General features: G+C 42.7%; 2 protein-coding genes across 2 annotated transcripts; both read left to right on the top strand.

The window, feature by feature from the left end:
- Positions 1–3,648: 3,648 nt before the first annotated feature.
- On the top strand, positions 3,649–7,328 carry rpl26 (ribosomal protein L26). The gene is made up of 4 exons (XM_088932616.1): positions 3,649–3,742; positions 5,425–5,597; positions 6,359–6,499; positions 7,149–7,328. The coding sequence occupies exons 2-4, from the start codon at positions 5,430–5,432 to the stop codon at positions 7,275–7,277; spliced, it is 438 nt and encodes a 145-aa protein (XP_088788742.1). The 5' UTR covers positions 3,649–3,742; positions 5,425–5,429; the 3' UTR covers positions 7,278–7,328.
- Positions 7,329–9,917: 2,589 nt separating this feature from the next.
- Positions 9,918–17,040, top strand: atp6v0e1 (ATPase H+ transporting V0 subunit e1). The gene is made up of 4 exons (XM_088932707.1): positions 9,918–10,164; positions 13,608–13,655; positions 15,556–15,683; positions 16,574–17,040. The coding sequence occupies exons 1-3, from the start codon at positions 10,061–10,063 to the stop codon at positions 15,647–15,649; spliced, it is 246 nt and encodes an 81-aa protein (XP_088788833.1). The 5' UTR covers positions 9,918–10,060; the 3' UTR covers positions 15,650–15,683; positions 16,574–17,040.
- The last annotated feature ends 618 nt before the right edge of the window (positions 17,041–17,658 follow it).

Here is a 17,658-nt window from a genome sequence, read left to right as displayed (position 1 = left end):
GTGCACGAGAACAGTGTTTTTGAGAAACCTGTTCCCACAATTCATTTTTTTTTCTTAGTGAATGAGTAATGCTTTACACCCTAAAAAAACCGCGAGGAAGTGGGGGGTGAACAAAATATTCCGGCAAAAACCGGGTCATGACAAGATTCTCAGGTCGTGGCTCCCTGAAACCATTCTTCCCTCTTTCCCTCAGTGGAAAATTCGAGACAGGTTCTGAGTTTCCATGTTTACCAGCAGGCGAGTTCTCATACACTATTAGTTCAGCTTGACAGAGAATTCCAACACTGTTCCACGTTTTCTTCGAGTTAGAGTACCCTTCAATTACAAACCAGGCTTCAAATTTTTATTTGTTTTTCTGGGTTTTAGTTTTCGCGCAATAATGTGTGCAGAAAAAGTCTATTCTTTAGACTATACCAAACAATATAAGAATCGTTTATTCTTTGAAGAAGCGACATTTTGCAAGAGACATTCAAAGCTCAAAGGTCTTAAAAAGGAACAATAAGATTTTTTATATTGTTTTGATGTTTCTTGATTCTGCTGTTTTCTTAATATCAATTTAATGTGAAATTCACTTAATACAATTTTGTGTTCATACAGCTCATGTACTTTTTTTGTTCCCCCAATACAGCACTGTTTTGTCAGACTTGTGTAGACTGCACCGTACGTCTAGCTCTCTATCTGTGTTGACAGCAGCGTTACCTCCTTCCATGTCAGATCGTAGAAAGGGTCAGTGGTGGGCTTGGACACTTCCTAGAAACAACAAAAGTAAAGTGTCAGTGGAGAAATAAGCGTCACTTTTGGCATTAGATTTGCCAAACTATTGCTCTACAATGAATATAAGAACAGAAGAAAGGTTACAAATGAGAGGAGACTATCTGGCTCAACGAGCCCATTTGGTTGTCAGTAGTTAATTGAAGTAGAGAGCTGCGTCAGCATGCGTAGGCTGCAGAGCAGCGCGTAAAGGTTTATTCCATGCTGAAAAGAAAAGAAAAAAAAGCACGACATTTCGGCTATGGAGCCTTCTTCAGGGGTGTACACCCGAAGAAGGCTCCACAGCCGAAACATCGTGTTTCTTTTCTTCTCTTTTCAGCATGGAATAAACCGTTGCTTGTCCCTAGTAGTTAATTGATCCAAGGATGTCAACCATTTTTAGAAGACGCCAGAGTATCAGCTTCAACAACGTATATAGGCAGCTTGTTCCACTCTCCCACAACTCTGTGGGTAAAGAAGTTCTGAGTTTTAAGAGTGTACTTTCCTGTAGGTTCCCCCTGTGTCCTTAGGGTTATGTTTGACTACTCCCTGCAGAATGGAGACAGGGACACTTTACTGTAGATGGTGCCTTTGTTGGATGAGATGATAAACCAATGCTAGTTCATGATAATGACTACTTGATAGTTCAAGGTCCCATGGCACTGTGCATAAGAGCAGGGGTGCTAACCCCAGTGTCCTGGCTAAATTCCAGTCTGGGCTTAAAGAGTCTTGCTTCTCTAAAGTCTCACCTTAACCCCCTTAATGGAGAAATATCTCCTCCCCCCTACTCTGCTGTGTAGTGGGGCTGCTGGTGCAGAATGGCTGCTGTGCATTGTCGTGGGTTGCCAAGGATATATGATTAAGTATATTAGGGATACTTCAGGGTAAAAAGCATTCTTTAAATGTGAGTAGTTATTAATTAACTAGAGTGACATGCTGGAATAGTGGTTACCTTTGCCGCACTGCAGCAGTGGGGCCTTGGGTTCAACTCTTGACCTTGGGCGCTATCTGTGTGGAGTCTGTATGTTCTTCTCATGTTTGTGTGCAGGTTTCCTCCCATGGTCCAGAAACATAGTGGTAGGTTATTTTGATTAAGTTATACTTGGCTTCAGGGAAAATTGGCTTTGGTGTGAGTGTCTGTGTGTGCCCTGTGATGGACTGGTGTCCTGTGCAGGGTGTATCCTGCCTTGTGCCCGTTGCTTGCAAATTGTGTATTTAGAATGTTAATATCTTTCCCTGTGTGCTATCGAGAAGATGATTGCCTAGTTGATCACTTCTGTTTTACTTCCAAGTGTATCTAGGAATGACCTCAATAATAGGCGTATTCACATGTCACATGCCTAGATTTTAATAAAATCTCAAATCCAATGATTTTCTGACCATGTACCTCCTCTTCTAGCTTCAATTTAAAGTCCTCTTATGCAGTCAATGGTCCCTATCTTCTATTTTTCTAAGAATTTTGATTGTACATATCAGGGACTTTTTATCTCTGTCATTACTTTTAGATTACTGCTCTGAACACCTTTTGGCCTTAAGACTTAAGTTAATACTACTAATGCTATACAGCAATGCCCCAGTCCCAGTGCACTGCAAGTTGTGGGTTGCAGGGTGATATAGCTGCTGGCTATATCACCTGTATGGTGATAGATACAAAAGTTATGCATGTTATTACGCATTCATTTAACAACTGTCTGAGTTGTTAATGAACGTGCAAGAAATGATTAGTAGCTCGCCAGCAGCCATATCACCCTGCAACTCACAACTGGCAGCCCACTGAAGCTCAGCAGGTGTGAGCCTGGCCAGTACCTGGATGGGAGACCTCCTGGGAAAAACTAAGGTTGCTGCTAGAAGAGGTGTTAGTGGGGCCAGCAGGGGGTGCTCACCCTGTGGTCCATGTGGGTCCTAATGCCCCAGTATAGTGATGGGGACACTATACTGTAAACAGGCGCTGTCCTTCGGATGAGACGTAAAACTGAGGTCCTTGGTTTGGGGTCATTAAAAATCCCAGGGTGTTTCTCGTAAAGAGTAGGGGTGTAACCCTGGCATCCTGGCCAAATTTCCCATTGGCCCTTACCAATCATGGCCTCCTAATAATCCCCCTCTATGAATTGGCTTCATCACTCTGCTCTCCTCCCCATTGATAGCTGATGTGTGGTGAGTGTTCTGGTGCACTATGGCTGCCGTCGCATCATCCAGGTGGGGCTGCACACTAGTGGTGGTGGAGGGGAATCCCCATTACTGTAAAGCACTTTGAGTGGAGTGTCCAGAAAAGCGCTATATAAGTGTAAGCAATTATTATTATAGATGTCTGACCAAAGTCATTGAGACATTGCTATTTCTCTGTTAATGTATGTACAGTATGAAGAACAAAAGAAGTGTTACAAATGAGAGATATTGATTATTGATCCCGTGAGGGAAATTGCAGTGCAACAGCAGCTTAACACAGACAACAGCCACAGTGTAACGAATGATACAATAATAATAATAATACAATACATACAATACAATCAGTACAGTGAGAAGTGCAAAGTGAAGTGCAAGAAGTGCAAGTGAGAGGAGGTCTTGAAAGAAGCCAGGGTATCAACTACAGCAACATGGTGGGATAGCTTGTCCAAACTCCCTCTACTCTTTGGGTTCAAGAAGTGCCTCCTCTTCTCAGTTTTAAACACACTTGCACGTTGTTTCTACCTGTACTTTCAGGTTCGTGTTTCACTGCTCATCCTGCAAGGCCTGTCAGTTAAGGACATTCCCTTATATATGTAGTAAATATTTCTTCCTTGACACTCTGATATGTTTATTTCTCAGTAATACTCCATTCTGAGACGCTACTGTTATTGAACCGAGTCTCCGCTGAGTGTCGCTGTTCATAATTTGACAAAGCGTGCTGTTCTCGTTCAGCTCGGACGTCCTCGCGAGAACACCGGCGCACTAATGTGAGCGGAAGTACTTCTGGACTCTCTTTTCCGGCGGCCATAGTGAAGTGATCGGCAGGGTAAGATCTGCTGTACCTAATGTATTTCAAAGAAATCTGTGGGCATCCTGAGTTTTAGAGAATGGGCGCCTCACAAAACACCGTGTGTTCAAACAAGGAGCTTATAAGGTGTATTGTGGTGCCATTATTTCACTGAAATGAGTTATTAAGACCGAGTAGCTACTGATCTGGCCTGTTGAAACTGTTTATCGCAGGCATGCATTTATTATTTCCTTCACTGACTTCTGCCACTTATAAATTAGTCCCGAAAAAGTGTGGTTTGTGTCTTTCACGGTGCTGTCGTTTATTTTTCCAGAGGAATATGACCTAGTGGAAGAGCAGCACTCCTTTGAAGGGGTGAAGCTTCTGTTGAGCTGCTGCACGTTATACGTTTTCAATTGTGGTCACTTTTGAATCGGTGTGTAGGGTTTATAAATATTAACAGAACTCGATTGGCTGTATCGGTGGCTAAGAAACGAAAGTTGTTTTGGTTCACCTGGTTAAAGCTATCTCGGGATCCGGACTGCTGCCTGGCTCGGTTCTTCAGCGGAAGAAATGAGTAACATGGTTTAGGAGCGGTGTGACTTGTGTGGTCCAGTCTCCTTCATGTACAAATCGTGTCTTCAAGTACCTAGTGAGACATCCATGTTTTTATGATTAATAATGTCTAGACTAGGAGCATCAAACTGATCTTGGGGGGCTGGTGTTGAAGCAGGTTTTCATCACTTATATCAGTTTATATCTAGCTGAACTGAATCAATTGAACTACAACTCCCAGCTCTTGAGGTGCTGCCGCTGTAAGGAGACCTAGAGAGGAGGAATTTATTTGCAGTTTGCACTGTGTTCTCGGGATGTGTACAGTACAATTCACAACACTTTCACGCATTATGCACAGTACGTTACAAAACGGTAAATAATGAAAGTTACAGCCAACCATTATGCATAACCTAGAACAACATACAACGGATAGTACAGGACGATAAACACACAGAACAACAGATATGAAGTAGAAGCCTGCAGACAAACCAGCCCTTCAGGCTCAGGATTGAACACCTCCGGTCTGGACATTATTGACTGCTGATGTTTTGGGTTTTCTTAGCTTTTTCAGTGTAGCAGATGCCTTTCCCATTGCACAGCAGTTTGCTGCTTGTAAAACCGGGGACTCTGAAAACAGCCGGGTCAGATAAAAGGCAGAAAATGCCATTCCTGTCATACGACACGTTTAAAAAATTAAAGCAAGCATTCAGAACTTGGTGATGTGCAAGAAAATGCAGCTTATTAAACCCAATATCACGTGAGATTCCCTCCACTGGCAGCTTGGTTTCTTGACCAGCCAAAATGGCACAGTTTTGCAGATGTTCAGTCCCCTCTTGAAGAGCCTGTCTTGTCCAGATTCCAAAAGGGCTGATCTGTTGGTTCAGCTGGTCTCTGTTTTACCTGTCTGTCCTGCAGTTTTTCATGTTAATGGGATGAGAATACTGTTCTTGTGCAAAGAATCTATGTACGGTGATAGGAAAGAAATAAACATTACAATTCTTTATTTGTTTAATCAGAATGTATTTTTCTATTATTATTTAGATGAAGATCAGAAGAGCAATTAATGCAGGAACGCAGATGATTCCGATCGGTTCACATACTTTTTCTCTTAGCCGTACAGAGAGCATTGCAGGATAATCACCTGGTCTTCCTCCTCTCTTCCCCAGCCAACATGAAGCTGAATCCATTTGTCACGTCCTCCCGCCGCAAGAACCGCAAGAGGCACTTCAATGCCCCGTCTCACATTCGCAGGAAGATCATGTCCTCTCCCCTCTCCAAGGAGCTCCGACAGAAGTACAACGTGCGCTCCATGCCCATCCGTAAGGACGACGAGGTTCAGGTGGGTCTTGATTTGAGGAGTTCCTGTTTTGGGACAGAGGTAGCAAGACCTATATTCCTGCAACTCGGGGCTTGTCGTGCAGTCCTACGAAGACGGGTTTTGCCATCGTGAAGCAAGGAAGCAGGCTATGAATGTCAAGTTTAGAAATGGGATGCCTGCAGTTCAAACAGTGATTTTTCTATAGATGCTCTCAAGCTTAAGAACGGAACATTCCAGAGCCCCAGAGGATATCCGTCACCTTCCCTCAGGACGTGCAAAAACAAAACTCAAAACCTTCTACTTTAAAAGGGATTTTATTTAATTGGTTTTATGTCTGCTTCTTTGCTTTTTGTACTGTATCCCAAGCCCTTATTGTGATTGTGTAATTCTGTCTTCTCTCATTGTTTTTTTCTTCATGTAAATGACTTTGAGAAGTCACTTTTAAAGGTGCTATATAAAACAGTTAATTATTATTTTGATGTTTAAATGGCCCACAGCTTAAATTTAAATGGTTGATGAACAGCTGCACTGAAGGAAATAAGTGATAGTTTTTATGATTAATGTGATCAGGAGTCTAGCTCACAAAAGAAAGAATTCCGAAAACAGATAAATGATTGAATTACAGGGTGAGTAGCAAAAGGGTGATGTTAAGGGACAGTAAATGTGACGGAATGTTTTCCAGGAAGCTGATTTTTCTGTATAAAGCTTTCTGAATTCGGAGCAGGGATTTTGTGACCACTGGGACGTGCGTGCCTGTGCTGATGTGTGTTTGTGGTATGCAGGTTGTCCGGGGGCATTACAAAGGGCAGCAGATTGGCAAGGTGGTGCAGGTCTACAGGAAGAAGTATGTCATCTACATTGAGCGTGTCCAGCGTGAGAAGGCCAATGGCACCACAGTGCATGTCGGTATTCACCCCAGCAAGGTACGGCCCCTTTAATGAAGTCTTTTAATTGGTACTTTTGTCCAAGGGAGCTTGGACACTAGAGAGTGAGGTATCTAAAAGTCAGAACTTGCCTTGCCTGAAGGATTGCTTGTTTTTGGGTAAAGGTCAAGCATAGCTAGTTAATCATTTCGTACTCTGAAATTTCTTTTAGTCCTCTGTTTATGCTGATCAGCATGTAATGTGCAGGTTTTGTTTTATGCCATCAAAGATGAATGTAAAAAGCACTTTTGCAAACATATTGTGAGCCACAATAAGGCTGTCCTTATTTAGAGACAATTAATTCTTCCCATTAGTAACTTAAATGTAGGATGAGTGAGGTACTACTATATTGCAAAAGAGGCTCTCTATATATAGGCTTTATAAGGGGGGTCAGTTTTAAACTCCTTAACTAATAATTCCTTCAGAGCATTGTTAAAAAGTGTGTTTCTGCAGCTCATGTTAAATGTTCATAGGAAACCTTTTCTTACAATATTTCAGATGATTCTTTGATTTCTGTGTCTTGGGATTCCTTGTGCCTGGCAACATTAATTGAAGCTGTCCTCTGGAAAACATTTAGCTCGGTGAAGCAGTGAGGAGTTCGGATTCTGGTGTTCCTAGTGTTTCATTTTATTCTTAATGTTTGTTCCAGGTGGTGATCACCAGGTTAAAGCTGGACAAGGATCGCAAGAAGATCTTGGAACGCAAAGCCAAGTCTCGCCAGGATGGCAAGGAGAAGGGAAAATACAAGGAGGAGACCATTGAGAAAATGCAGGAATGAAATAACATTCATTTTGCTAACACCAATAAAAGACTGTAAAAATCCAGGAAATAGTTGTCCTTGTCTTTACTGAATTGTTGAGTTTTTGTTTTAGGATAAGCCTACTACCTTATTTAGCCTTTTGATTTAAAAGGAAGATTACTGAATAAAGTCTTGTTCTTCATTGTTGACCAAAATGATATATGAAAAGGCGGTTAGGGAGAAAAGGGGTTCTGCAGTTTCCTGTTTTTTGTGATACTGTAAATAGAGCAGGGCTGGTTTTCTAAGCTTCTTTAATGCAGTGGCACTGAAAAGGAAGGCTGGGAGAAGCTGTTAAATTGGTCCAGTTAAGTTTGGTTTAAGAGTGGAGTTGGAATAAAAATCTGTGGATAAACTGGCCTTTCAGAACTAGTAATTGGACACCCTTGTACCTACAGGCTTTGGAAAGTGATGAGTTTTGTATTTGGTGTACTGAGGAGAGTCGAAGTTATTCATGTAGTCTCATTAATGAACAGCTGTGCAAATTTATGGAACTACGCAAAGTGTGGTCAGTTGTTATCTTCATATGTCTCATCATCCTTTGGATGAGACATAAAACCGAGGTCCTTGACTCTCTGTGGTCATTAAAAATCCCAAGGAGTTTCTCGAAAAGAGTAGGGGTGTAACCCCGGCATCCTGGCCAAATTTCCCATTGGCCCTTACCTATCATGGCCTCCTAATAATCCCCATCTATGAATTGGCTTCATCACTCTGCTCTCCTCCCCACTGATAGCTGATGTGTGGTGAGCGTTCTGGCGCACTATTGCTGCCGTCGCATTATCCAGGTGGATGCTGCACACACTGGTGTTGGAGGGGATTCCCCATTACCTGTAAAGCACTTTGAGTGGAGTGTCCAGAAAAGCGCTATATAAGTGTAAGCAATTATTATACTATAGTCCAGGGGTCTATACACCTGCTGGTTTTCATTCCAGCTATCAACATGGGTGGAGTTTTGAAGGCGTACTTCATCTGAATTTCACAATTTGCTTGTGATGCATCTGTGTTGATAAAAGCACAAGCGGTATGTAATAAGATGGCAAGAGATGCAGATAAACTTCTAATTATTGTAAATGAATAAATCAGTAATGATTCTTGACACTTCTAGGTAATGGGGCGTCCCCTCCTGGAAGTTGCGATGGCAGCCAGAGTGTGCCAGTACACTCAGTGGGGAGGAGAATGTGATGAAGCCAGTTCATAGACGGGGATTATTAGGAGGCCATGATTGATAAGGGCCAATGGGAAATTTTGGCCAAGATGCCGGGGTTACACCCCTACTTTTTACGAGAAACGCCCTGGGATTTTTAATGACCCCAAACCAAGGACCTCGGTTTTACTTCTCATTCTTTTTGAGAAATGCCCAGGGATTTTTACTGACCATGCAGCTCCAGGACCAAGTTAGTTTAGTTCTCTTCTGAAGGCCATCACCTTTATTTTTACAGTACAGTGTCCCCCGTCCCTATACTGGGGTATTAGGACCCACATAGACTGCAGGGTGAGCACCCCCTACTGGTCCCACTAACACAACAGCAGCAGCCTTAGCTTTCCCAGGAGGTCTCCCTTCCAGGTACTGCCTAGGCTCACACCTGCTGAGCTTCAGTGGGCTGCCAGTGTGATACAGCTGCTGGTTAAATGTGAACACCTTTGGAGTGCAAAGCCTTATAGAGATGTGAGCAATTATTACTGTATCCAGTTCGCTCATATGAACCGATTTTGTTTTAATATTTGTCTTTCTAGTCATTTTTTGGATTCGATTTGCTCATTGAGTGTCGGTCTCTTACTTGCACATTTTATCATATACTCTCGTTTGCGTCTCTCCCTTTGTTTATTTCTGTTTCTTTTTGTTGTTGCGTACACAGTTTTTTGCCTTTAGAATGTTTGTAGAGCAAACGTCACCGACGGTACCAGTCAATTCCAGTGTAGGATGTTTCAGTCACCTTAATAAAGCCATACAGGCAGCAAAGTATCATAACTAAATGTGTTCGTTTACCATTTTTCTTGTACGTTCATCTCAACAAATAAACAAATGAAACATATATTTTAAATGTTTACATTTTGTGTGCGATTTACACCACAATACCTGTGTCCTCCAATTAGTATATTTGTTATATACATGAATTATATTTATTACGTTTCTAAAATAGCTGGAGTTCGGGGATAAAGTCCATTTTAAAACTCATTCTGTGTGTAGTACACAAAGAAGTACAGTGCGTGAAAAACGTTTTAGCTGTAACGTGTCGCACATTTGACATAATAAAGATTCATTACCTCTAAACCAGCACTTTTTACCATCTTAAAAGGGAACAGGCAAAGGTTTATTCCATGCTGAAAAGAAAGGAGACACAACATTTCGGCTGTGGAGCCTTCTTCGGGTGTCTGCAAAGTAGCGCAAAATATAAGATACATCAAATGTCTAAAAAGTGCCATCTACAAAAACACCACACACACAACATGCAAGAGAAAAAATATTTTCGCATAACAAGCTAATGTGTTATATGTCGCTACAACTGTAGCAGTGTATCTAAAATGAAGTTATGAAAACAGTACCTTATATTTTAAAAACACTATTCGGGACCTCCCAAGTGACGCATGACTTCCACAGACTTCTCAGCGTCATGTGATCACAGCTTCCTGGTCTGACTGGGTTTGTTCCTGCCGAAGTTGCACAGAACTCAGCTTTTCTTCTTTAGTTTTAGCGTTTTTAAGTAATCAAGAGTTTCTTGTTATTTTTTAAACTCGGGTTCCCTGTGCCGAGCAAGGTCCCCACAATGGCGTCTCTGGCTTTTACAATCCCAATGGTTGTAATGACTTTATTTTGGGCCATTGTTGGTGGCGTTATACCGTGGTTTATTCCCAAAGGACCAAACAGGGGGTGAGTACGGTTTCTCACTTTTAGCAGCGAAGTTTCTCGTATTTTAAAACGACTTCACACCAAAATTAAACGACTACGTGAGCTGCGAATTTAAAAAGAGTCATACTCATTCCTTTTCATACTTAGCGTGTAGTTCCCCGTTGGTTTAAACATAGCGATACTGGGTCGATCGATTCAGCTGCATAATTACTTGCAAGCCACGTGATACTTTTATGTACTGCCTGTTCTTTAGACATTTTCTTAAAGATGTATTTTGCGAAGAAACGGATTTACGTGTTCTTGCAGTGTTTTTATGACCTTTGAAGCAATTCATCGATTTTCTTGTGACGAACGTGTAAAATGAGATAGAAGAGAGAAAAGAGGTGGAGGCGCGACTGAATTCGCTCCATATTAAGTTAAACTTTTAACATGATAATATAAACGTTGCTAATTGGAGCAACAACAACCTGTTTTAAGTTGCTTTATGGAACTACTGATGTGGTTCGGGCGCGCGCGTCGCTTGTCACGTGACCCATCACTCTGGCCGTCGTGCACGAGTGCACTTTTTTGTAACGCAGTCGAACTGAGTGAGTCTGAAGGGGGAAGCTCATCGCCAGCAAACATGCTCTGGAAGTGTAGAAATCCTCCTGGCTTGCCATTGGCTTTAATGTTGCAGAGACGCCAGAGGCATTGACTGAGGTTCTGCTTTTATTTTTAACGGGTCTTTTCAGTGCCTGGTATTAGTCAGGCCGAAGATGATCTCAAAGCGTTAGTAGGAGGCATGTGACTGATCACAGGAGTGTATCAGCCCAGGCAGGGGTGCCCAGCTGTAGTCCTGGAGATTTTGTTCTGCTTGAAAGGCACAAGTTAAACTTCTTTTCACGCTCTGAAGGCACTTGTGATACCTGCAGGACATGGGTCCTCAGGGATTTGGGTTGGCAGTTTTAAAAAGGGCTAGATTTATTTGGAATTGACATTGTGGCTGGGAATGTGATGTCTTCTGTATCTATCCATCCATTTTGAAACCTCTTCATCCAGTTCAGCGTCATGGGGGAGCCACAGCCTATCCCAGCATGTGTAACGAATACGCCTCTGCGTATAACAGGGATCTCAGCCGCCCGGGCTGAGGGAGCTCTCCTTTAGCTCAGCTGGCTGTTGCCTGTTGCGTGATGCCGGGGACCCGGGTTCGCGCCCAGGCAGTGAGGGACGAACTGACAGGGCAGGAGCGGCAAGGGCGGAGACCCCAAGAACCCTTACACCAGCAGCAGACGCAAGGCGGGGTACACCCTGGATAGGAGGCCGATACCTCACAGGGCAGACAGACACACTCACACCAGGACCGATTTCCCCAGAAGCCAATTAACCCACCAGCATTGTCTTTGTATTGTGGAGGAAAATGGAGCACCCGGAGGAAATCCACATGACCACAGGGAGATCATGCAGGCTTCACATGGACAGCACCCCAGGAATTGAATCCAGCGCAGCAAAGCTAACCACCGCACCAGATCCACATGTTTATTCCACCCATTTCTTTCCTTCAACATAAATAATGTTAAAATAATAATATGATTATTTATTATAACATGCAACCATGCAAAGCACTTTACAGGCAGTGGGGACTTCCCTCCACCACCAGTGTGCAGCCCCCACCTGGATGGTACAACAGTAATCGGAGTGTGCCAGTACACTCCCCACACACCAGCTCTCAGTGGGGAGGAGAACAGAGTGATGAAGCCAGTTCAGAGATGGGGATTATTAGGAGGCCATGATTGGTAAAAGCCAGGGAAAATTTGGAAATTCATTAATATTTGTTGCATTGATCAGCATGGTGGACCTCCATTCTCAAAGCCCTTGGGTCGATTCCTGACTGGAGTGCATTCTGTGTGGAGTTTGCATGTTCTCATTCTTGTCTGCATGGAGTTTCTGCGAGTGCTCCAATTCCATTCTATGATCCAAAAATATTTTATTCAGGTTAAGGGGCATCTCTGGAGGCACACAGTCTCTTCTGGTTTTCATTCCAGTGCTAACTGGTGACTTCATTGATCCATTTGTTTGTTTAGACATTTTATTAAATTTTGTTTCTTTGCATTTAACTTTGTTCTCAGTATCTGGAGTTCTGCTGGTCAGTTTGCAAGTTCATTTCCTCCGCTTTGAAACCTGCCCTCTATACTGCAGGGTATTAGGACTGAATTAAAGCAGTTTGCCTTATTTCCTATCCTGGGAGATGCCTTCTTCTGTGTTTTTCTTTTACTTAGATATTAAAGATTTAATTGGTCTTTATTCCAGCAGTTTCCAGGTCTTTAGTCTTTAAGGACTTCCCTTTGAATATCTATAAGACCATGAATGAAGATTAGGGACTTGATGTAATTCTTTCTTCTTTGCAGTTAAGGTATGAGAACTGAAAAGTGTGGAAGATGCTCAGTCTTTCCATCTATGTCTAGCACTTGTTTTTCCATCTGCCCATTTTTCTGCCTGACGTCCCATGTTTTCATGGTCATTTATCAGCTGAACAGTAGAAAAGAAAAACAAGGCGTTATGCACCTATTCAGGCACATCACCCATTGTTTTTGTTCTGCAGAAGAGATTGTCAAGCTGCTATTCAGGTTTGACTAGGCAGATTTAGTTGCCACTGGCAGAGCCTGCAAATTAGTAGCATACAGCTGGTGACTGAAAATGTTTTTTTCACTTTACAGAGTCCATTTATCTGGACATCTTTAAGGGGTTTGAATATCATTCTTGCTTTTAAAAATCAGAAAAGAACATTGATGCTTTTAAATTTAAACATTTGACCAAGAACGAATCCACACCTGCAAAAATATTCAAGCCCCCTACCATAGGAAAAGCTTTAAGTGTTTTTTTGGTACTCTAGTAATCTCCAAATGAAGAAGAGTATTGTGATCTCGTTAGGTGCTATTCTGGGTAGAGGTATAAACAATTTAAAATGGTCTGCTACACGATGATTAAATGGATGTGTGGCAGATGCCAGTAGGATGGGAAAAGTATGTTAAAACTCCCGATTGCATTCAGAACCTCAAATGATGACTGATTTGGACACATGGACACTTTTCCCAATGAAAGTGACCATGTGCTCCGGTAGGAAATGAACAGGAGGCACACTTACCATATAAAACAGGAGGTCCTCTTCACCAAGAGTAGCAGACAGCTACCCAGCCATGTGTTTGAAGTTGGCTTTTTAGGATCTGACAAAATGAAAACGATCAGATGACATTCTGGAGTCTGTTAACTACTCCATGCCCGAAATTAACAGAGGCACAAATTGGCTCCTCCTGTTCGAAGCCAGTCCTTCTTTTAGTATCGCAGGTGGCCTTCGGCCAGCTGTGTCGACGAGCCTGAACTGGGACCACAGTTCTTCCAAGGCACCCTGGTTTTTCCGGTGAACCGAGCCGAGAGAAACCCGCAGGTACTGAACGTGAAAACGTCTCTCCTTTGTTGTTTCCCCACAGGGTTATCGTCACGATGCTGGTGACCTGCGCGATTTGCTGCTATCTCTTGTAAGTTTGAAAACTCTGGCCACGCCAAGCCGGGGCACGCAGACCCGGGCTGCCTGGTTTCTTTCAATGGGCTTTGAGGTGGGAATCTGTAGCTGAGGGTTTGGGCAGTGACATTGGGTCAACGATCGGTGAAGGTGGCCTGGTGGGTTGTGGGTTCATTTCTAGCTTTGTGGGCCAGTCGATGTGGCATTTCTTCTGTGTGTGCATGGTATTTCGTCGGGCTCTCTAGTTTCCCCCCATTCTCCAGCGCTACAGAACTTATGTCTGATCTTCTCCTCCTAAATTGTCCCCTCTAGCAGACTGTGGTGATAATGGGAGTTCCAGGGGATTTCATACTGAGCAGGAGGATTGTTCCCAGTATAGCCAATACAGGCACTGGGACTATAAAACCAAAGGAGCATGATGGAAAAGAAAAGCCTATTCTATGTTCTGGCATTATGAGTATGGATGTGGAGTGCCGTACAAAAGCTTAAAGACATTAAGGAATGTAAATAAAATTAAGTCCCAGGAGAGAGAATTAATAATGGTACTGTACAATAACTATACAATTATTATCTCAATATGCTGCCCGTGTTTTCCTAATGTTTTTTTAATGTTGTTGTGCAGTTTATTAACACCAAGTGTGTATACTGCAGTGCATTTCAAGGCACGCACACAAGAGGGCAGTAAAACACAAAATATTGTGTGATTTTCATAAAGGAAAGAATACCACTGTCAAAACTTCTCACTGTTGGGTTTTTTTTTAGCACAGGGGATTATCACAGCATCGTGAAGGCATAATGCCCATCTTTCTCGACATTGTTACGTTTTTCATTTCTCAATATATTATTTTCCATGAGAGTTAACAATGCCTGGTGACACGTTTGCCCTTGTCAGGTGTTAAATGTTTGAGTATGATATGCTGCTGAAGCAGGTGGGAGAATTTAGTCCCTTTCTATCATAGATATAGGCGACTTGGTCACCTGTGCCTGCTAGCACACCAGTTCTGATCCCCCATTGAAGCAGTAGCACTTACGCAGTGCAGTGGTTCTTCCAGAAATGTGGCTTCCAGAATCCCATCAAGACGCACTGACCAAATTAATCACAGTTCGGGCAAGTCGCCCAAAGACCCACGAGAGAGGAGACCTCTGCTGTAGTGGCTTGCTGCCAAATATGACAGTGACAGTGACAGCTGTATCAATTATAGCAATCCGAGCCCTGTCAGATTTAGGGAAGCAGAATAAACAACCAGCAGGTACCTTTGCTCTAAACTGCAGCATCGTTTCTTAGTCTCCAGATCAACATTTTTACCGGGCACATTTTTGCATGCAACCAGGCCTGATCCGTGGATGTTTTAAAATATGTAATTAAGGCACATAAGAGCTGTGGTTGTTTTGACTCGGGTGGGCCTACTATTCAATGCAGTGAGATACAATCGTTGAATTAAAGACATAAAATACCAAGTACTGCTTCCTTAGACCAAAGGAAAATAGAAGTACATAGTATAAAACATAGGGATCTATACTGCTTAGAGCATACTGGATAAATGCTGCAGCTTGTATGCATGTCTTTTGTATATTTATATGTTATATATGCATATGGCTTCTGATTTCTTCCTCGGATCTTATGGCATTATAAAGTCATTTGAGATCCTATGTGGAAGTAATGTTTAGTACCATCATTATAGAGTGCAGTAAAAGTCTAGGATTGCCCACTTTGCAGTTGGAGGTAAGATTAACACCCATTTTATGTAAAGGGTTGTGGCGCTGCAGGGCCTAACAAGACAACAGATGACACTGGAATCCAGCAGTAGCTCTTGAACTGAATGCAGCTCCCCGGTATGACTCAGGGCCGTGTGCGGTGAATGGCTGAGTGAATCCTCTCACTACGCTTCTGGTTTAATTTTCTTATTTTTATGCAGCTGGCTAATCGCCATTCTTGCCCAGCTGAACCCCCTGTTTGGGCCGCAGCTGAAAAACGACACAATCTGGTACCTTTATCACCACTGGCCTTAGAGTCTCTCATCCCAGAACCCCTCTCCCTGCACAGGTAAGGACAGAATCTGGTACCCTTATCGCCGGGGGCCGTAGAGTCTCTCGGACCAACACACTTATTGTACATCTGCTACTGGACACTTGAATGAGTCTGGTGTCTGTATAACCCTACAAGAACAAAACACAAGTAGAACCAGTAAAACAAAACAAAAAAACATTGCTTGAAAAGACAACTGCGTAAGAATGCGGTAATGTGGCTGTATAATTGCTGACTGCAGTAGACTTTCGTTCCAACAGTCTGTCGAAATTTCACTTCCTTATTCGTATAGATTAAATGATTCTGCTATGGCTCTGTGGAGCCTCACAAAGGCAGAGAAGTTAACAAGTGAGGCTGCCTGCTGTTTCAAATGAAAAGACGACTAACTGAGCTTCCCCCCTTTTGTCCAGACCCGTGTCGGACAGTAGGGGTCCACTTCGGCAGAGCTGCGGACACATAAAGCTGTTCTGCGGAAAAAATGAGCTCGAAAGCGCAGAACGACTTTGCTCGGCCTGCTGGTGTGGCAGTTTCATGTCTGGCTGCTCAATGATAGCCATTTCTACGGGGTGAAAGCTTGGCTTGGCCCAGGACCCGGAACCGGACAGTGTGTAGCGGGGCTGAGTCTTCCCGGCTGTGCCTGGGCCCTGAGCTTAGCACAGAGCTTAAACTGCGGACACTCCCACGTGTTGGTGAAGTGCACCACTTCCTCTGGGCTCCTGCTCCCACTGGAGGGAATACCTCATCCCAAAGGGGCTGGAATTATTAGGATGAGGCAATCCGTGTATTTGGATGGGAAAAGTAGCCAGGGATGCCAGAACCTCCTACAAGTGCCCTACAGGAAATGGTTTACATATCTTGCTCCTACTGACCTCCGTTTTTCATCTTTTTTCTTTTCTCTTCCCCACCAGAATCAGATCTTTATTCGTCGTCAGTTTTGTACAAAGGGAACGGTCCTTAATCATCAGATGTCTTACCACAGCCACAGTTCGACCTCGTAATAGAGAGCAGCAGAGAAATGAAACAAACCAGTTCAGATACTTTGTCTCCCGTGTTGAATTTGTTGAAGTTGAATTTGGATAACTTTTATGAGATGTGAATAATTCGCTTTTTTTCCCCCAGATTTGTTTTACTGTCTTAACACTTGATTGCTGTGCCTGGCAAAACTAAATGACATATGACCGATTTATTTATATATATACTTTTTATTCTTGTGCCCTTTCTCATTCCAGCTCAATTTTCGAAGTATTTATTTTATTCCTGATTCATATCTGTGCCTCAAATTGTCATTGTGTCTTAAACTTTCTGTTTCTGTGTGTGAGGATGTTTTTTTTTTCCTCTGACAGAAGACAAAATTAAAGTCTTTTGGCGGACATCATTCTTGGTTCCTTGATATAATGTTTTTTGAAATCCTTAAAGTCTAGATCGTTGTCTTTTACATTCTTAGGTGCCAAACTGAGCAATGGAGATGTGAATTTGAAATTAATATTGAGAGGTTTTTCTACATGTTCTGAAAGACAGATGGGCTGCTTCAGTGGAAACCCCCCTTATGAACTGTGCAGCTCGCAGCTGTAGTGCTTGTTACTTTCTGCGGTCCTTTTAATAGCACAAGAGGCTGCACTGAAATCCTGAAAGGGAAACTCCTATTTAGAGTATTGATTATACTGAACAAAAACGTTCTGAGCTGGCATTTACAACCTGGTTTAAAATCCAGCACTGTGAAATGTGCACTCACAAAGCCTGAAAATAAGGAGCAAAACTGAATATTGGTTTAAAAACCCTTCATGGGTTGGACCCAACCTTCTATTATCGGGGCTTGTAACAGATTCTGCTGTTTACCTACGTTATGGAAATCCAATAGCTCACACTGAAAACTAGATGGAAGAACGTGTAGATGCAGATTGTGGTTGACAGAGAATGTGGTTTGCAATGTTTTTTGCTCCTGTAAATAGATCAAAGATTTAGACCTTTGACATTATTTTTCATTGTGTTTTTC

The sequence above is a fragment of the Atractosteus spatula genome, chromosome 14 (genome assembly GCF_055471065.1).
Source record: "Atractosteus spatula isolate fAtrSpa1 chromosome 14, fAtrSpa1.hap1, whole genome shotgun sequence".
Lineage (NCBI taxonomy): Eukaryota > Metazoa > Chordata > Actinopteri > Semionotiformes > Lepisosteidae > Atractosteus > Atractosteus spatula.
The sequence above is the reverse complement of the archived record's forward strand: the minus strand, read 5'-3'. Positions and strand labels throughout refer to the sequence as shown.

What these genes read in the sequence shown, in the direction of transcription:
- rpl26 (XM_088932616.1), top strand. Translation starts at nt 5,430, where the DNA reads ATGAAGCTGAATCCATTTGTCACGTCCTCCCGCCGCAAGAACCGCAAG. An exon ending in GTAAGGACGACGAGGTTCAG is followed by an intron (nt 5,598 to 6,358) that starts GTGGGTCTTGAT and finishes TGTGGTATGCAG; the next exon opens with GTTGTCCGGGGGCATTACAA. An exon ending in TCGGTATTCACCCCAGCAAG is followed by an intron (nt 6,500 to 7,148) that starts GTACGGCCCCTT and finishes TGTTTGTTCCAG; the next exon opens with GTGGTGATCACCAGGTTAAA.
- atp6v0e1 (XM_088932707.1), top strand. Translation starts at nt 10,061, where the DNA reads ATGGCGTCTCTGGCTTTTACAATCCCAATGGTTGTAATGACTTTATTT. An exon ending in CCCAAAGGACCAAACAGGGG is followed by an intron (nt 10,165 to 13,607) that starts GTGAGTACGGTT and finishes GTTTCCCCACAG; the next exon opens with GGTTATCGTCACGATGCTGG. An exon ending in GCGATTTGCTGCTATCTCTT is followed by an intron (nt 13,656 to 15,555) that starts GTAAGTTTGAAA and finishes ATTTTTATGCAG; the next exon opens with CTGGCTAATCGCCATTCTTG.